We start from the raw sequence: 15125 nt of genomic DNA, 5'->3' as shown, positions 1-15125 counted from the left end.
GCTCTAAATCTTCTCTGCTGTAAGGTGAGCCCACTCGGATCAGGTCTTGGATAAAGCAGAGGTAGCCATGGGCTCTGAAATAATACGTGGTGGGACATGGCTACACCAGGTGAAAGGGAAAAGATAGAGAGCAGAGTTAGTGACTGAAGCCAAGGGCATGTTAACATTCATGAGCAAGCTCTAGATAGGCGGGTAGGAGGTAAGGGGGGTGGGATTTGACATGCTGCTCTCTATAGAGTAAGCTCTCGTAAAGACTAGTAGGGTGATTATATCTATGTATTATAATTGAAGAATATCCACTTTCTAGAGCCACTTCCTTAAGAACTCTGGGAGTTGGATTATCAGGCCCTGGGGAGTTATCAGCCTTCAATCCCATCAACTTCACTAGCACCATGTTGCTACTAATATTGATCTCCATCAGTTCCTCCCTCACTAAACCCTGCATGCCCCAACATTTCTGGTATCTGATTTGTGTCCTCGCTTGTGAAGAGAGGAGTAAACCATTGTTGGAGTTCCCCCATACGCTCCTTGAATGTATGCCATTGCCTATCCCCTGTTATCCCTTAAAGTAACGTTCCCCAGTCGATCAAAGCAAACCCGGGGTGCGTTTACCATGACCACTGGCTGTTCACCCTCCCCGCTTCAGAATGTCCTGCAACTGCTTTGAGACATCCTTGACCCTAGCACCAGGGAGGCAACAAGCCATCTTGGAGTCTCGTTTGCAGTCACAGAAACACCTATCTTACAATTGAATCCCCTATAACTATTGCATTCCCACACTTTTTACTCCTCTCCTCTGCAGTAGAGCCAACTGTGGTGCAACAAATTTGGCTGTTGCTGCTTTCCCCTGAGAGGTCATTCCCCTCAACAGTATCCGTTTTGCAGGGGAATAGCCACAGGAGATTCCTGCACTGCCTGCCTAGCTCTCTTGCTCTGCCTCACAATCACCCATTCCCTGCCTGTTTCAGAGTCTGAACCTGCAGTGTGACCACCTCTATCTGTTCTATCCACAACACCCTCCGCCTCGCGGATGCTCCACAGTGTACCCAGCCGTTGCTTCAGCTCCGAAACCCAGGCTTGCAGGAGCTGTAGCTGGAGACATTTTCTGCACACATGCTGGTACTGGCACTGAATATGTTCCCGGCTTCCCACTGAAAATGTTCCCGGCTTCCCACATGGAACAAGAGGAGCAAACCATGGCTTTCTGCTCTCCTGCCATGACTTATCCTTTTGAATTAAACCTTTGGAAGATCCTTTATATTAGATTAAATCCAATTCTCTATGGCCCTTCTTTCCTTGTTACTTCCAATTATAGCCCTTCGTTTATAAACCACAAAAACCTATTTTCAACTATGTGATAAACATTGTAAAGACTTACAGCCTTGTCCACTACTTACCAATTAGCTTTGTTCCTTGTAGCCACAGCTGCAGCAGGGCAAGTCCACTCTCTGAAGATTTAAAAGTTACAAAGCAAGGTGAAAAAGCAAAGAGCACCTCTTCCCCCTCTGCAGCGAATCCCCGCGCTGCTTCAAATTCCCAAGTTTAAAACTGGCTGTACCTCACTCCGGATGTGGCCTCTCTCCCATTGCACGTGCGTAAAGCTCACTGAGTTGGTTTGAAGCCCTTTTTCTTAAATCGAGCTGAGATGACTCACACACCAGTTAAGCTTCAAAAGTAAGCGATCCACACCTCGACTCCTAATCAGGTGATGGAAAGATAACTGTTCCTTGGCTATCTAGGTGGGGCATCTCCTTATTAACTTTTTAACTGGACTACTACTGGACTAATAGTAGACACAGAACAAGATTCACAAGCCTTGTATAGGGTTGGAGTTTAGAGGAAATCTGTCCACTAACAGGTCAGACTGAGAAAAGAGCTGATTAACTAATAACCAGGTCAGAATGTGATTGACAATAGGAGCAGAGATGAGAATGAATTAGCACTGAGTTCTGACCTGAAGCACAGTGCCTCAAAAGTACCACATGCATAATCAATGGTATTGCAAAGAGAATTGAATTCAAAGTGTAAAGTAAATCTAAATGCTACGGCTCATGAAATAGCTTTGTCAGACAGCCGTGTTGAATGAGCACTCCTATGTGTAAGATTCTAGCAGAGAATCGGAGGCACGTGGGTGTTCCTGAGAGATGTTCCAATTTGGATCAGTGGGCCTTTCTTATGTGGTCATTTGTACTAGAGTCCCTCATGAGATCAAAATTGAAGCACAAGAATCTGTTGTGTCCTCCACTGTACATCTTAAACAGGATCTACTCCCTCACCTCAACTCTGGCTCATTCTTGCTGTGACAGGAATAGGGAAGAAAGAATAAGGGGCGATTCTCCCTTCTCGGGACGAAGTCCCCATGCCAGCGGGAAAATCGACGCCAACCACTCTGGCGTCAACAGCCCCTGAAAGTGAGAAATTCTCCAAACGTTCGAGGGCTAGGTTGCGCCAAAGGGCCAGCGCAAGTTCGTGTATGCGTGGAACGGCCAGCATGGTCCCGCGCATGCGCGGACCAATCGGTGTATTTCTGCGCAGACCGGCAGCCGTATTTCCGCGCATGCGCGGGGTTCTCTTCTCCGCGCCGGCCCCCGGGCAATATGACTGAGCCCTACAGGGGCCCGGCACGGAGGAAAGAAGGCCCCCACGGAAACAGCCTGCCCACAGGATCGGTAGGCCCCCCGTGGACCTCCCTGGCCAGGTCTCGCCCTGCGTGAGGTGAGTAATTCACGCCGGCGGGACTGGCCAAAACTGGACGGCCACTCGGCTAATCGGGGCCCAGAGAATCGTTGTGTGGGGGGGGGGGGGGGGGGTGGTGTCCCGCCTCTGCCCGAAAAACGGCGCCGGAGAATAGGGCAAACGGCAATGGGGCGGGATTTGCACCTCCCCCCGGGGATTCTCCGACCCGGTTGGGGGGGGGGGGGGCTGAGAATCCCGCCCAAGGTTCCAGAGCAAGCGTTCAAAAAATTGGCAGAGTAATAGCCACTTACAGCTTCTGAGCACTGACCAGAAAGGCAATCCCTGTCCCAGCTGGCCAGTGGAGGGGAGGGACGGTATGGTTGCTACATTTGCAAAGGTAGGTAAGAAAGTAAGTTATGAAGAGGAAATAAGATGGCTACAAAGTGATAAAGATAGGGTAAGTGAGTGGATAAAGGTCTGGTGAATGGCAGGAAAAATTAAAAAGAACTTTATTATCTGAAACATTGCAGAATTTTAAGATGCAGAGGGATCTGGGTCTCCTGGTGCATGAATTACAAAATATTTTTTTATTCATTCATGGGAGAGTGTTGCTGGTCAAACCAGCAGTTTGTTGCCTATTCCTAGTTGTCCTTGAGGGATTGGATTTTGTTTATTGTCACGTGTACCAAGTGAAAAGTGTTTTTCTGCGAGTAGCTCAACAGATCATTAAGTACATGAGAAGAAAAGGAAATAAAAGAAAATACATAACAGGGCGACACAAGGTGGTACTGAGCTGTAGTCAGTGTGATTTAGGTACACCCACAGTGCTATTGGGAGGGGAGTTATGGAGAGAGTTTTGACCCAGTAGCAATGGAAGAACAGGGATATATTTCCAAGTGAGTGGCACAGTGGTTAGCACTGCTCCCTCACAGCTCCAGCGACCCAGGCTCAATTCTGGCCTCGGGTGACTATCTGCGTGAAGTTTGCACTTTCAGTAACTGCGTGGGCTTCCTCCGGGTGCTCCGGTTTCCTTCTACAGTCCAAAGATGTGCAGTTTAGGTGGATTGGCCACAGTAAATTGCCCTTCAGTGACCAAAGAGATAGGTTGGGTTACGGGGATAGAGTAGAGGTGTGGGCTTAAGTAGGGTGCTCTTTCCAAGGGACGGTGCAGACTCGATGGGCAGAATGTCTCCTTCTGCACTGTAAATTCTATCATTGTAAGACAGGATATCAGGAGACTTAGAAGGAGAACGTCCAGGTGGTCGTGTTCCAATTTGTCTGCTTCCCTTGGCCTTCTAGAAGGCAGAGGTCATGGTTTTGAAGGTGCTTCTTAAGGAGCCTTGGAGAATTCTGTAGTGCATCTTGTATAGGTACACACGGCTGCCGCTAATTGTCGGTGGTGGAGGGAGTGAATGTGTGGAGGGAGTGAATGTTTGCGGAAGGAGTGAATGTTTGCGGAAGGAGTGCCAATCAAGCAGGCTGCTCTGTTGTAGATGAACTTCTTGGAGCTGCATTCATCCAGGCTGGAGGGGAATATTCCATCACACTCCTGACTTGTGGCTTGTAGACGGTGGACAGGCTTTGGGGAGTCCGGAGATGAGGTACCCGTCATAGGATTTCAAGTCTTTGATCTGCTCTTGTAGCCACAGTATTTATATGGCTAGTTCAGTTTCTGGTCAGTAGTAACCCCCAGGATGGGAGATTTAGTGATGGTAATGCCACTGAATGTTGATGGCTTAATTCTCTCTTATTGGTGATGGTCAGTGCCTGACATTTGTGTGGTGGGAATGTTACTTGCCACTTCAATGGAAGGACGGTCATTGATGAACAGGCTGAAATTAATTGTTTCAAGGACACTATTGAGGAACTCCTGCAGTGATGTCCACTTGGAGAGGTAATGTTTGATCAGGGACAGTCAGCATGACTTTGTCAGAGAAAGGTCATGCCTAACAAATTTGACTCAATTTTTTGAGGAGGTGATCGTGTGTGTCGATGAGGGTAATGCAGTTGATGTAGTTTATATGGATTTCAGCAAAGCCTTTGACAAGAGCCCACAGGGGAGACATAAAGAAGGCAAATGAACATGGGATGCAGGGGAATTTGATGAGGTGGATTCCAAATTGGCTTGAGACCGAGGGTGATGACAGATGGCTGCTTTAGTGACAGGAAGCCAGTGGCGCACCACAGAGATTTGTCATTTATATAAACCACATAAATGACCATGTGGAGGGGTTGGATCATTAAGTTTGCGGATGGCACAAAGATTGGCTGGGTGATTAACAGTGAAGTTGAGTGTCTTGGGTTATATGAAGATATAGACAGGGTGGTCATATGGGCAGATAAGTGACAGATGGAATTCAACTCTGAAAAGTGTCGGGTGATAACACTTTGGAAGAAGTATTTTGACGTCGGCGTATTCAATGAACGGCATAACATTGGGAAGTTCTGAGGAACAAAGTGATCTTGGAGGTTTGTCCATAGATCTCTGAAAACAGGAGGTGAAAAATGCCTATCCTTTCTCAGTCGAGGCATAGATTACAAAAGCAGGGAGGTCATGTTGGAGTTGTATAGAACTTTGGTGAGGCCACAGCTGGAGTACTGTGTGCAGTTCTGTTCTCCACATTCTGAAAAGGATGAGTTTTCACTGGAAGAGGTGCAGGGGCGTTTCGTCAGGATGCTGCCTGGGATGGAACATTTAAGTTATAAAGAGAGGTTGGATAGGCTTGGGTTGTTTTCTCTGGAGCAGAGAAGACTAGGGGGGGTGACCTGATCGAGGTGTACAAGATTAGGAGGAGCATGAACAGGGTGGATAGGCAACAGCTGTTCCCCTTAGTTAAAGGGTCAGTCACGAGGGGACAGAAGTTCAAGGTGAGGGGCAGGAGGTTTAGGGTGGATTTGAGGAAAAACCTTTTTACCCAGAGGGTGGTGACGGTCTGGAATGCACTGCCTAGGAGGGTGGTAGAGGTAGGTTGCCTCACATCCTTTTAACAAGTACCTAGATGAGCACTTGGCATGCCATAACATCCAAGGCACTGGGTCAAGTGCTGGTAAATGGGATTAGGTAGGTGGGTCAGGTGTTTTTCAAGTGGCGGTGCTGACTTGATGGGCTGAAGGGCCTCTTCTGTGTGAGTCTGTGACTGAGACGACTGACCAATAGCCACAACCAGTTTCCTTTGTACTAGGTATGACTCTAACCAGCAGAGAGTTTTCCCTCTGATTCTCATTGATTCCAGGTTAGCCAGGGCTCAAAAAAAAGAGTTAGTGCTCCTTGGTGGCATACTCTAGTGGTTCTGAAAGAGAATGCCATGAAGTCCTCCAAAGTGTGCCATGAAAAAATATTCAAACTGATTCAAAATTCATGTAATTAAACTAAAACCAACTTTTGTCTGTGGTTGGCATCTCCAAGACCTGATGAACCTTGGGCTGGAAAGAGCTGCACATGTGTGGTTGAGATTTTTTTATGTTGGTCAGGATTATGCACGTGACCAAAGGGATTTGGAGCTGAAGATAAAGGTCTTATGCACCTACTCAAAAAGGCCGCAAAAACCCTGTGAGAAGCGAGAGAGACATGGAGAATTTTAAAAAAACAGGAGAGATGACATGGAGAAGTTAGAAACAAAGTTCCCAATAAGAGAACAAGGCAGAGAAAATAGGAGGTGTCCATCAAAATCTTTTTGTAGTGTAGAGGTGTTGGGGCAGCACGGTAGCATTGTGGATAGCACAATCGCTTCACAGCTCCAGGGTCCCAGGTTCGATTCCGGCTTGGGTCACTGTCTGTGTCGTGTCTGCACATCCTCCCCGTGTGTGCGTGGGTTTCCTCCGGGTGCTCCGGTTTCCTCCCACAGTCCAAAGATGTGCAGGTTAGGTGGATTGGCCATGATAAATTGCCCTTAGTGTCCAAAATTGCCTTTAGTGTTGGGTGGGGTTACTGGGTTATGGGGATAGGGTGGAGTTGTTGACCTTGGGTAGGGTGCTCTTTCCAAGAGCCGGTGCAGACTCGATGGGCTGAATGGCCTCCTTCTGCACTGTAAATTCTATGTGCCATGACAAAATGTTGAGAACCACCGCCATACTCTATCATACTTGGCTGGCAAGGTAGCACAGTGATTAGCATTGTGGCTTCACAGCTCCAGGGTCCCAGGTTTGATTCCCGGCTTGGGCCATTATCTGTGTGGAGTCTGCACGTTCTCCCCGTGTCTGTGGGGTTTTGTCCAGGTACTCCGGTTTCCTCCCGTAGTCCAAAGATGTGCAGGTTAGGTGGATTGGCCATGATAAATTGCCCTTCGTGTCAAAAAAGGTTAGGAGAGGTTACTGTGTTACCGGGATGGGGTGGAGGTGTGGGCTTAGGTGGGGTGGTCTTTCCAAGGGCCGGTGCAGACTCGATGGGCTGAATGGCCTCCTTCTGCACTGTAAATTCTAAAATGTTCTATAAATGCTGCCTTGATGTCAAGGACAGTCACTGTCACCTCACCTCTGGCATTCAGCTCTTTTGTCCATGTTTGAACCAAGTATGCAGCTACAGCAAGTAATTCGGAAAGTTATTAGAATGATATTGTTTATTGTGAGAGGAATTGAATACAAGAGTAGGGAGGTTCTGCTTCAGTTGCACAGGACACTATTGAGACCACATGGAGTATTGTGGACAGTATTGATCTCCTTATTTAAGGAAGGATGGAAATATGTTGGAAGCAGTTCAGAGAAGGATTACTGTACTCATACCAGGAATGGGCAGGTTGGCTGATAAGGACAGGTTGGAAGGATTATACACTGGAATTTAGAAGAGTAAGAGGCCACTTGATTGAAACCTTTAAGATCCAGAGGGGTATTGACAGGGTGAATGTGGAGAGGATGTTTCCTCTTGTGGGAAAAACTAGAACTAGGGGTCACTGTTTAAAAATAAGGGGTCACCTATTTAAGACAGATGAGGAGAATTATTTTCTTCAGAGGGCGCTGAGTCTCTGGAACTCTCTTCCTCAAAAGGCAGTGGAAACAAAATCTTTGAATATTTTTGAGGCAGAGCTGGATAGATTCTTGATTAACAAGGGGGTAAGAGTTATTGGGGTGGGCAGGATTGAGGGGTTGAAGTTACAATCAGTCATGATATTGAATGGTGGAGCAGCGTTTTTGTTTCCAATTAAGGGGCGATTTAGCGTGGCCAATCCACCTACCCTGCACATCTTTGGGTTGTCGGGGTGAAACCCAAGCAGACATGGGAAGAATGTGCAAACTCTGGAGGGTCAGTCACCCAGGGCCAGGATCGAACCCAGGTCCTCGGTGTTGTGAGGCAGCAGTGCTAACCACTGTACCATGGTGCCACCCTAAATGGCAGTGCAACCTTGAGGGACCGAGTGGCCTGCTCCTAATGTGTATGTTTGTCTGTATTGCCTCTTCCTATCCCTTCTGCCAAGATGCATCACTTCATCCTTCTCTATTAATTCCATTTGCCCCTTATCTGCCTGTTTTGCTCGCGTGCGAATATCCTGTTGCAGTTGTCTGGCATTCATTCTCCTTAATGTCTACCGTACCTCCAAGCTTTGCCTCATCAGTAAATTTTGGAAATTTGCTCGGTATTCCAATATCCAAGTTATTTAAGTCTACATAATCATAAAAACCAGTGGTCCTAACGCTGGCCCTATGAGAACGCCACTGTTTACCATCCTCCAATCATACAGGCCATCGAGTCTTGAGCCAGTATTCTGCTCTGCTTCTAGCTGGGTGCTCAGAAGGTCAGCGGCCAGAGCTTCAATGAGATCGAGCGACAGGCACAGGTGGCAGAGAAAATGATGGAGCAGCAGACGGCCGAGGCCAGGAAATGGGATGAGGAGTCAATGTGAGTACTCCCCAGGACCAGAGCACAAATGGATTCCGTAATATTTTAGCCATGATGTAGAATGCCAGAGTTGGACTGGGGTGGGCACAGCAAGAAGTCTTACAACACCAGGTTAAAGTCCAACAGGTTTGTTTCAAATCACTAGCTTTTGGAGCACAGTACATTCACCTGAGGAAGGTGCTGCGCTCCGAAAGCTAGTCATTTGAAACAAACCTGTTGGACTTAAACTTGGTGTTGTAAGACTTCTTAATGTTTTTGGGCAGTCCCTGAATTGAGCTTTTCTGGGCTGTGCACGATTTTGAAAGAAACCTGATGAACCACAAGAATAAACCTGGAGTGATTTTCACTCTCTGGACTCTCACCACAATCCTCACCCAGCCCAATTTCCAACAACGTTTCTAATTGATATGAAAAATTCAGTAAGTTTGACAACAACTATGGAAAGAAACCGCAAACCGGATCTTCCACAAAGCGGCAAACTCCATTGGATTGCTTCGCCGACTGCACTTTTCTAGGCTCCAACACAGCACTGCGTTTCTGGCCAGCTCCTCTGAGCCTGGCTTCTGCAGAAATGTGGAACATACAATCCATCAGAGAACTCCATCGCACTGGAATAGCATTGGGGGAAGACTGGACATGTCCCTCTTTACGCTACCAACTGGTAAGTTTATATGTCTATGGTCAGTTTTAGTGAATGGGGAGCCTGTTGGGATGTATCAGGTGACAGGTCTAAAGGGATAGTCCAGTGGGGTCACAGGGTAGTCAGATGGTGGAGCCTGCGCGGGCCAAGAGGGGTGGTCAGGGTTACGTGGTTATGAAGGCTTATCGAGGGCAGCACAGTGGTGCAGTGGTTAGCACTGGGACTGCGGCACTGAGGACCCAGGTTCGAATCCCGGCCCTGGGTCACTGTCCGTGTGGAGTTTGCACATTCTCCCCGTGTCTGCGTGGGTTTCACTCCCACAACCCAAAAGATGTGCAGGTTAGATGGATTGGCCACGGTAAATTGCCCCTCAATTGGAAAAAAAAAAATTGGGTACTCTAATTTATTTAAAAAGAGGAAGGCTAGTCGGGGAAGGTGGTGGTCGGGGGGTAGTTTAGAGGTTCAAGTGGGAGTCGGGGAATCTGTGTGAATGACTGGCAGGGGTCAGTTCTGTAGTTACCCAGGAGTTGGACTAGGATTTTTCTGTCTAACATTTCTCGGGTACATTTGTCGGAACTGTCCAAAGTCTCCAACTCTAGCTCAGTTGGACACGTTCAGAGGGGGCGGGGGCCAACAATCCCGAGACAGGGAGATCAGGGTCACAGTTAAAATTTCAGATCGTGAACTTATATCAGAACTTTTCAAACTGGGTGTTTGTGGTGTTAGCCTCATTTCCAGTTATTTCTCATTCCCAGAGAGGTCAATGCGCTTTACTGAGGACACAGGAGAGAGATAAGAGGGTCAGTTTGTAAAATGCTTCATACAACCAATCACCTTAAATCCGTGTCCTTTGGTTACTGATCCTTCTGTTAGTGGGAAGCTTTTCTCCTTTTTAACTCTATGACAGCCTTCATTATTTTTTACACCTCAACGACCTCTCCCCTTAACCTTCTGTGCTCTTGAGGAGAGCCATCCCAGCTTCTCAGTCTCTCATAGAATCAAAGTATGGCCCATTGTATTGGTACCAGCTCTCTAAAAGATGCCTTCACCTTCCTCCACCACTCTCTCTGACAGTGCATTCCAGATCCTAACCACTTGCTGTGTCAACCTGCCTCCACCACACTCTCAGACACAACAGTCCAGATCCTAGCCACTAGCTGTGTCAACCTGCCTCCACCATACTCAGACAGTGCATTCCAGATCCTAACCACTCACTGAACCTGCCTCCACCACACTCTCAGACAGTGCATTCCAGATCCTAACCACTCACTGAACCTGCCTCCACCACACTGTCAGACGGAACATTCCAGATCCTAATCAATCGTTTGTGTGAAAAAAGTTTCCCCTCACGTCATTGCATCTCTCGCCAGGGGAGGCAGTGGCATCTGGTACTCATGCTGGACTAGTATTCCAGAGACCCAGGACAATGACCTGGTTTCGAATCGCACCAGAGCAGATATCTACTGACTACCATGAAGCGATTGTCAATTGTTGTAAAAACCCATATGGTTCACTAATGTCTTTTAGGGGAAGAAATTTGCTGTGTTTACCCAGTCTGGCCTAACTATGTCTTCAGCCCCACAGCAATGTGGTTGACTCTTAAATGCCTCTTAATGGGTGGGCAATAAATGCTGGCCCAGCGATATCTGCATCCCATGAACAAATGTATTGTAAAATTACTTTAAATCAGTGCCCTCTGGTTCTCGATCCTTGCACCAAAGGTTTTCTCCCTCTCTGTGCAAACCCCTCATGATATTGAAAATCTCGATCAAATCCCCACTGAACCTTCTCCTAGGAGAACAGTCCTAACTTCTCAAATCTATCCATATAACTGAAGCTCCTCAGCCTCATTGAATAAATCTCTTCAGCCACCTCGGCATGTCTGGACATCCCCCTTTAAAGTGTGCTGCCCAGAATTGGACCTGATATTTGGATGCTTGGCCAATCTGTAAATGTTACATTACAGCTGTCGTGCTCTATCATCATGTAGTACTTTTTAATGTTTGCCTCACTGTGGGGAGTCACTCCCCATCCTTCCATTATTTTCTCTCATATTTCTCTCTCACTTCTTACACAGTGTCACCTCCATGCGCCTGGCTTACCAAGAGCTTCAGATCGATCGTAAAATGGAGGAGAAGAGGCTGCAGAATCTGGAGGGTCAGAAACGACAGCAGGCGGAGCGACTTGGAATGGGCCTGGGTGGCAGGGGGTACGTGAATGTGTCTGGGTGAATTTTATCGGGGTTTTGCCAGGGTGGGATGGGACCCGGGGTGGGGGGGTTGAAGTGAAACTTGCCAGGAATTGGGGTGGGAGGGTAATGGCCATTAGCCGGGGCGGCTGGGAGGTGGTAATCGGACTTTACGGGGAGGGGAGAAATGCATCTTTGCGGGAGTGTGAAGAGGAGAACAGTCCTTTAACGGGGAATGTTAGAGCATTCCTTTACTGGAGAGTATGAGGAGGAGAACATTCCTTTACAGGGGAGGGTGAGGATTGTTACGACACCCTGGGCGAGTTTGTGGTTAATTCCAGTCCCACAAGGCCCGGAGTCCCAACATAAGTCAAATACCCAATAATTTGCATAAAGATTTTTGAGATATTTGGCCCTCAATAGCTCCAATGGCACGCAGACACCAGGTTTGTAAGTAAACCACAAAAGAACCGTTTCTTTACAATAACATGGGCAAATTTCTCCAACCCCCAGCTGGGAGGCCTCTCCCGCCGCCGAGTTTTGAACCACCTCTGGTGGCGGCGGGATCGGCGGCGCGACCGAGCCCCCAGGGTCCTGGAGGCGGGGGGGGGGGCGCGGGGCGATCGGACCCCGGGGGGTGCCCCCACGGTGGCCAGGCCCATGTTCGGGGGGCCCCCGATCGGCGGGCGGGCCAGTGCCTTGGGGGCACTCTTTCTCCTCCGCCTCCGCCATGGCGGAAGCGGAAGAGAATCCCCCAGCGCGCATGCGCCGGTGGCTGCCGCTGACGTCACCACTGGCGCATGCGCGAACCGGCGAAGGCCTTTCGGCCAGCCCGGGCGGCGGGCCTGAAAGGCCGCTGGTGCCGGATTTGGCGCCAGTCAGCATGGTGCCAACCGCTCAGGAGCGGGCCTAGCCCCCAAAGGTGCGGAGAATTCCGCACCTTTGGGGAGTCCCGATGCCGGAGTGGTTGGCGCCACTCCCCTACGCCGGGACCCCGTCCCCCGTCCCGCCGGGTAGGGGAGAATGCAGCCCCAGAAGAGATAAACATGTCATGCCGATAATTGAACAATGGTCTGCTGATATAATTATTTCCCCCCCCTTCACTGTCCCACCCTCTACCCACACACACAGTGGGAAGGGAAAGATTAAAATAATGGGATTAAATGATGAGAGATGTGTATTTTCGCTGCTGAGGTTGTAGTCTTGGCAGTTGACAATCTTCTCGGGATGCAAAGTGTTGAAACCAGCAGCTGGTTTGGATCGTCTACCTGAAACCTTCAAGCCTGATTCTCAAGCTTTGAGAAGTGTCTGGGGAGACACTTTAACTTGTGTTGACCTCGGCCTTACCACAGAAGATGCACTTCAGGTCCGTTCAGTTGCTTATCTGTTGTCAGCTTCAGCAGACTTGCCAACAGTTTGTCTCAGTTAAACAGAGTATCAGAGCAGCAGCTTTCACGAGGTCTTAGAGGGATCTGGTAACCTTACAGGGTTAGGAATCTGGAAAGTTCTCCCCCAGCTTCAGGCTTTAAATACTCACTGGCTGCTCTGTTTACCTGGAGTGAGTTCCAGCCAAGGTATCAGAGAGAGAGATTCACCCTTTCTGAGAGAGATATTTAATAGAGACCTGCTCAGCTCCTGCGTTCAGATCAAACTCAAACCCACGCAGACAAAGTCACACAGCAAGTAGCATTCCAGACCAATCCGCATCAATTATTTGCCAGGTCCAGGGATTTCAATGGAGCCGATTGGCTGCTGGCCAAGTCCATCACAATTGGACATCACTGGACCATGCAAAAACACATTGTACCCAGGGGGGAGGTGTTCATGAACTAGTCTAAATGCTGCATTCTACTGGGGACTTCTTGTTTAAAAAAACAAAGTTTGAGATACTGTAGAAGCCAGCAGAACAGAAAATAAAGAAATTACACCAAGAAAGCAAGGTTTAAACATGGGGATCCTTACAGGATGAGAACATCCCTTTACCGGGGAGTGTGAGGAGAAGGGGCAATGACTGGACATGTTCTTCCTTTATGCAGATGTCAGAGGCCTGTGTCTGAGTAGATAAATTAATAAATTCTCAAGTGTATGCAGCACATAGTGAGCCCAACTGATGATCTTTCTTTTAATAAATTTAGAATATCCAATTCATTTTTTTCCAATTAAGGGGCAATTCAGAGTGGCCAATCCACCTAACCTGCACATCTTTGGGTTGTGGGGTGAAACCCACTCAGACACTGAGAGAATGTGCAAACTCTACACAGACAGTGACCCAGACCCGGAATCGAACCTGTGACCCTGGCTCCCTGAAGCAGCAGTGCTAACCACTGTGCCGCCCCAACTGATAATCTTAAATGGGTTGGCAATGGAATTTTCGAGCATACCCCGGGTTGGTCAAGTGCTGTTCGGTTGTGGAAACACATCTAATGATAGAGATGATGGTCTGGGTTTTGCACGCACAGGCTGGTTGATTACGGTCAGTGGACTGCCATGTTCGAACCGGCCAAATGGATGTGCTATTTGGCATGGGATGTAGGGCCTATACAACCTGCATCAAGTGATTTGACTCATTCCAGTGAACAGTCTACATTTCCTTCTCTTTCCAGCCCAGTCGCCCACTCAGTCCTGACGGAAATGCAAACCATCGAACAGGAGAGCCCAGTGTTAGTCAAATCATCCCGCTCAAAACTCGACATGTTGGAGGAAGCTGCGTTTGCGTCTGGCCCACCAATGTACGTCCTGTTTATTAATGTCTTCACCTGTTGTAGAATACGCAAAGGTTCGATAGGTACTGTCAGTCCAACATCCCGTAATCTATCCATAATCTAAACATCCCAAACTCATTTTTTCATCTCTTGACTCCACACTCTCTCGTCTTGTCCAGTCACTTCCAGCTTCCGGCCCTAACCACCGCCTCTTTATCATGGATGTCCAATTCCTCTATACCTCCATTCTCCACCAGGATGGTCTGAGGGCTCTCCGCTTCTTCCTTGAATAGAGGCCTGAACAATACCCATTCATCAACACTCCTACATCTGGCTGAATTTACCCTCGCAATTTCTCCTTTTAACATGTCTCATTTCCTCCAAACCCACATGGGTCCCAGCTTTGGGGTATGTGGAAATTCCTTGTTCCAGTCCTACTCCGGCCCCGTCCTACAACTCTTTTATCGATACATCGACGGCTGAGTCAGTGCCGCTTCATGTTCCCGTCTGGACCTGGAAAAATCGATTAATTTTGCTTCCAATTTCCACCCCTCTATCACTGTCTCCAATGGTCCATCTCTGACACGTCCCTTCCCTTCCTTGACCTTTCTATTTCAATTTCTTGGGATAGACTGTCCACTAATATTCATTACAAACCCACTGACTCCCACAGCTACCTCAACTACAGCTCTTCACACCCACATCCTGTCAGGACTCCATCCCATTCTCTCAGTTCCTTTGTCTCCGTCGCATTTGTTCTGATGATACCACATAACAAAACAGTGCTACTGACATGTCTTAATTTTTCTTTAATCGTGGTTTCCCACCCACTGTGGTCGACAGGGCTCTCAACCGTGCCTGACCCATCTCCCGCACCTCTGCCTTCACCCCTCTGCTCTCTCTCAGAACCAGGCTGGGTCCCCATTGTCCTCACTTTTCACCTCACCAGCCTCCGCATTCAAAGAATTATCCTCCGCCAGTTCCACCAATTCCAGCATGATTTCACCACCAAACATATTTTCCCCTCACTCACCCTGTCAGCATTTCGCAGGGACCGTTCCCTCTGGGATACCCTGGTCCACTCCTCCA

General features: G+C 48.3%; 1 protein-coding gene across 1 annotated transcript in view; it reads left to right on the top strand.

Annotated features, from left to right (window-relative positions):
• Positions 1 to 15125, top strand: part of arfgap2 (ADP-ribosylation factor GTPase activating protein 2) — a 64520-nt gene that overhangs the window by 24016 nt on the left and 25379 nt on the right. Inside the window, exons 9-11 of the mRNA XM_038807240.1 lie at positions 8388 to 8506; positions 11224 to 11355; positions 13938 to 14063. Of these exons, the coding sequence (XP_038663168.1) occupies positions 8388 to 8506; positions 11224 to 11355; positions 13938 to 14063 (377 nt within the window). The remainder of the gene's footprint in view (positions 1 to 8387; positions 8507 to 11223; positions 11356 to 13937; positions 14064 to 15125) is intronic.

Source organism: Scyliorhinus canicula, chromosome 9 (assembly GCF_902713615.1).
Source record: "Scyliorhinus canicula chromosome 9, sScyCan1.1, whole genome shotgun sequence".
Taxonomy (NCBI): Eukaryota; Metazoa; Chordata; class Chondrichthyes; order Carcharhiniformes; family Scyliorhinidae; genus Scyliorhinus; species Scyliorhinus canicula.
This window is presented reverse-complemented; position numbering and strand designations above follow the sequence as displayed.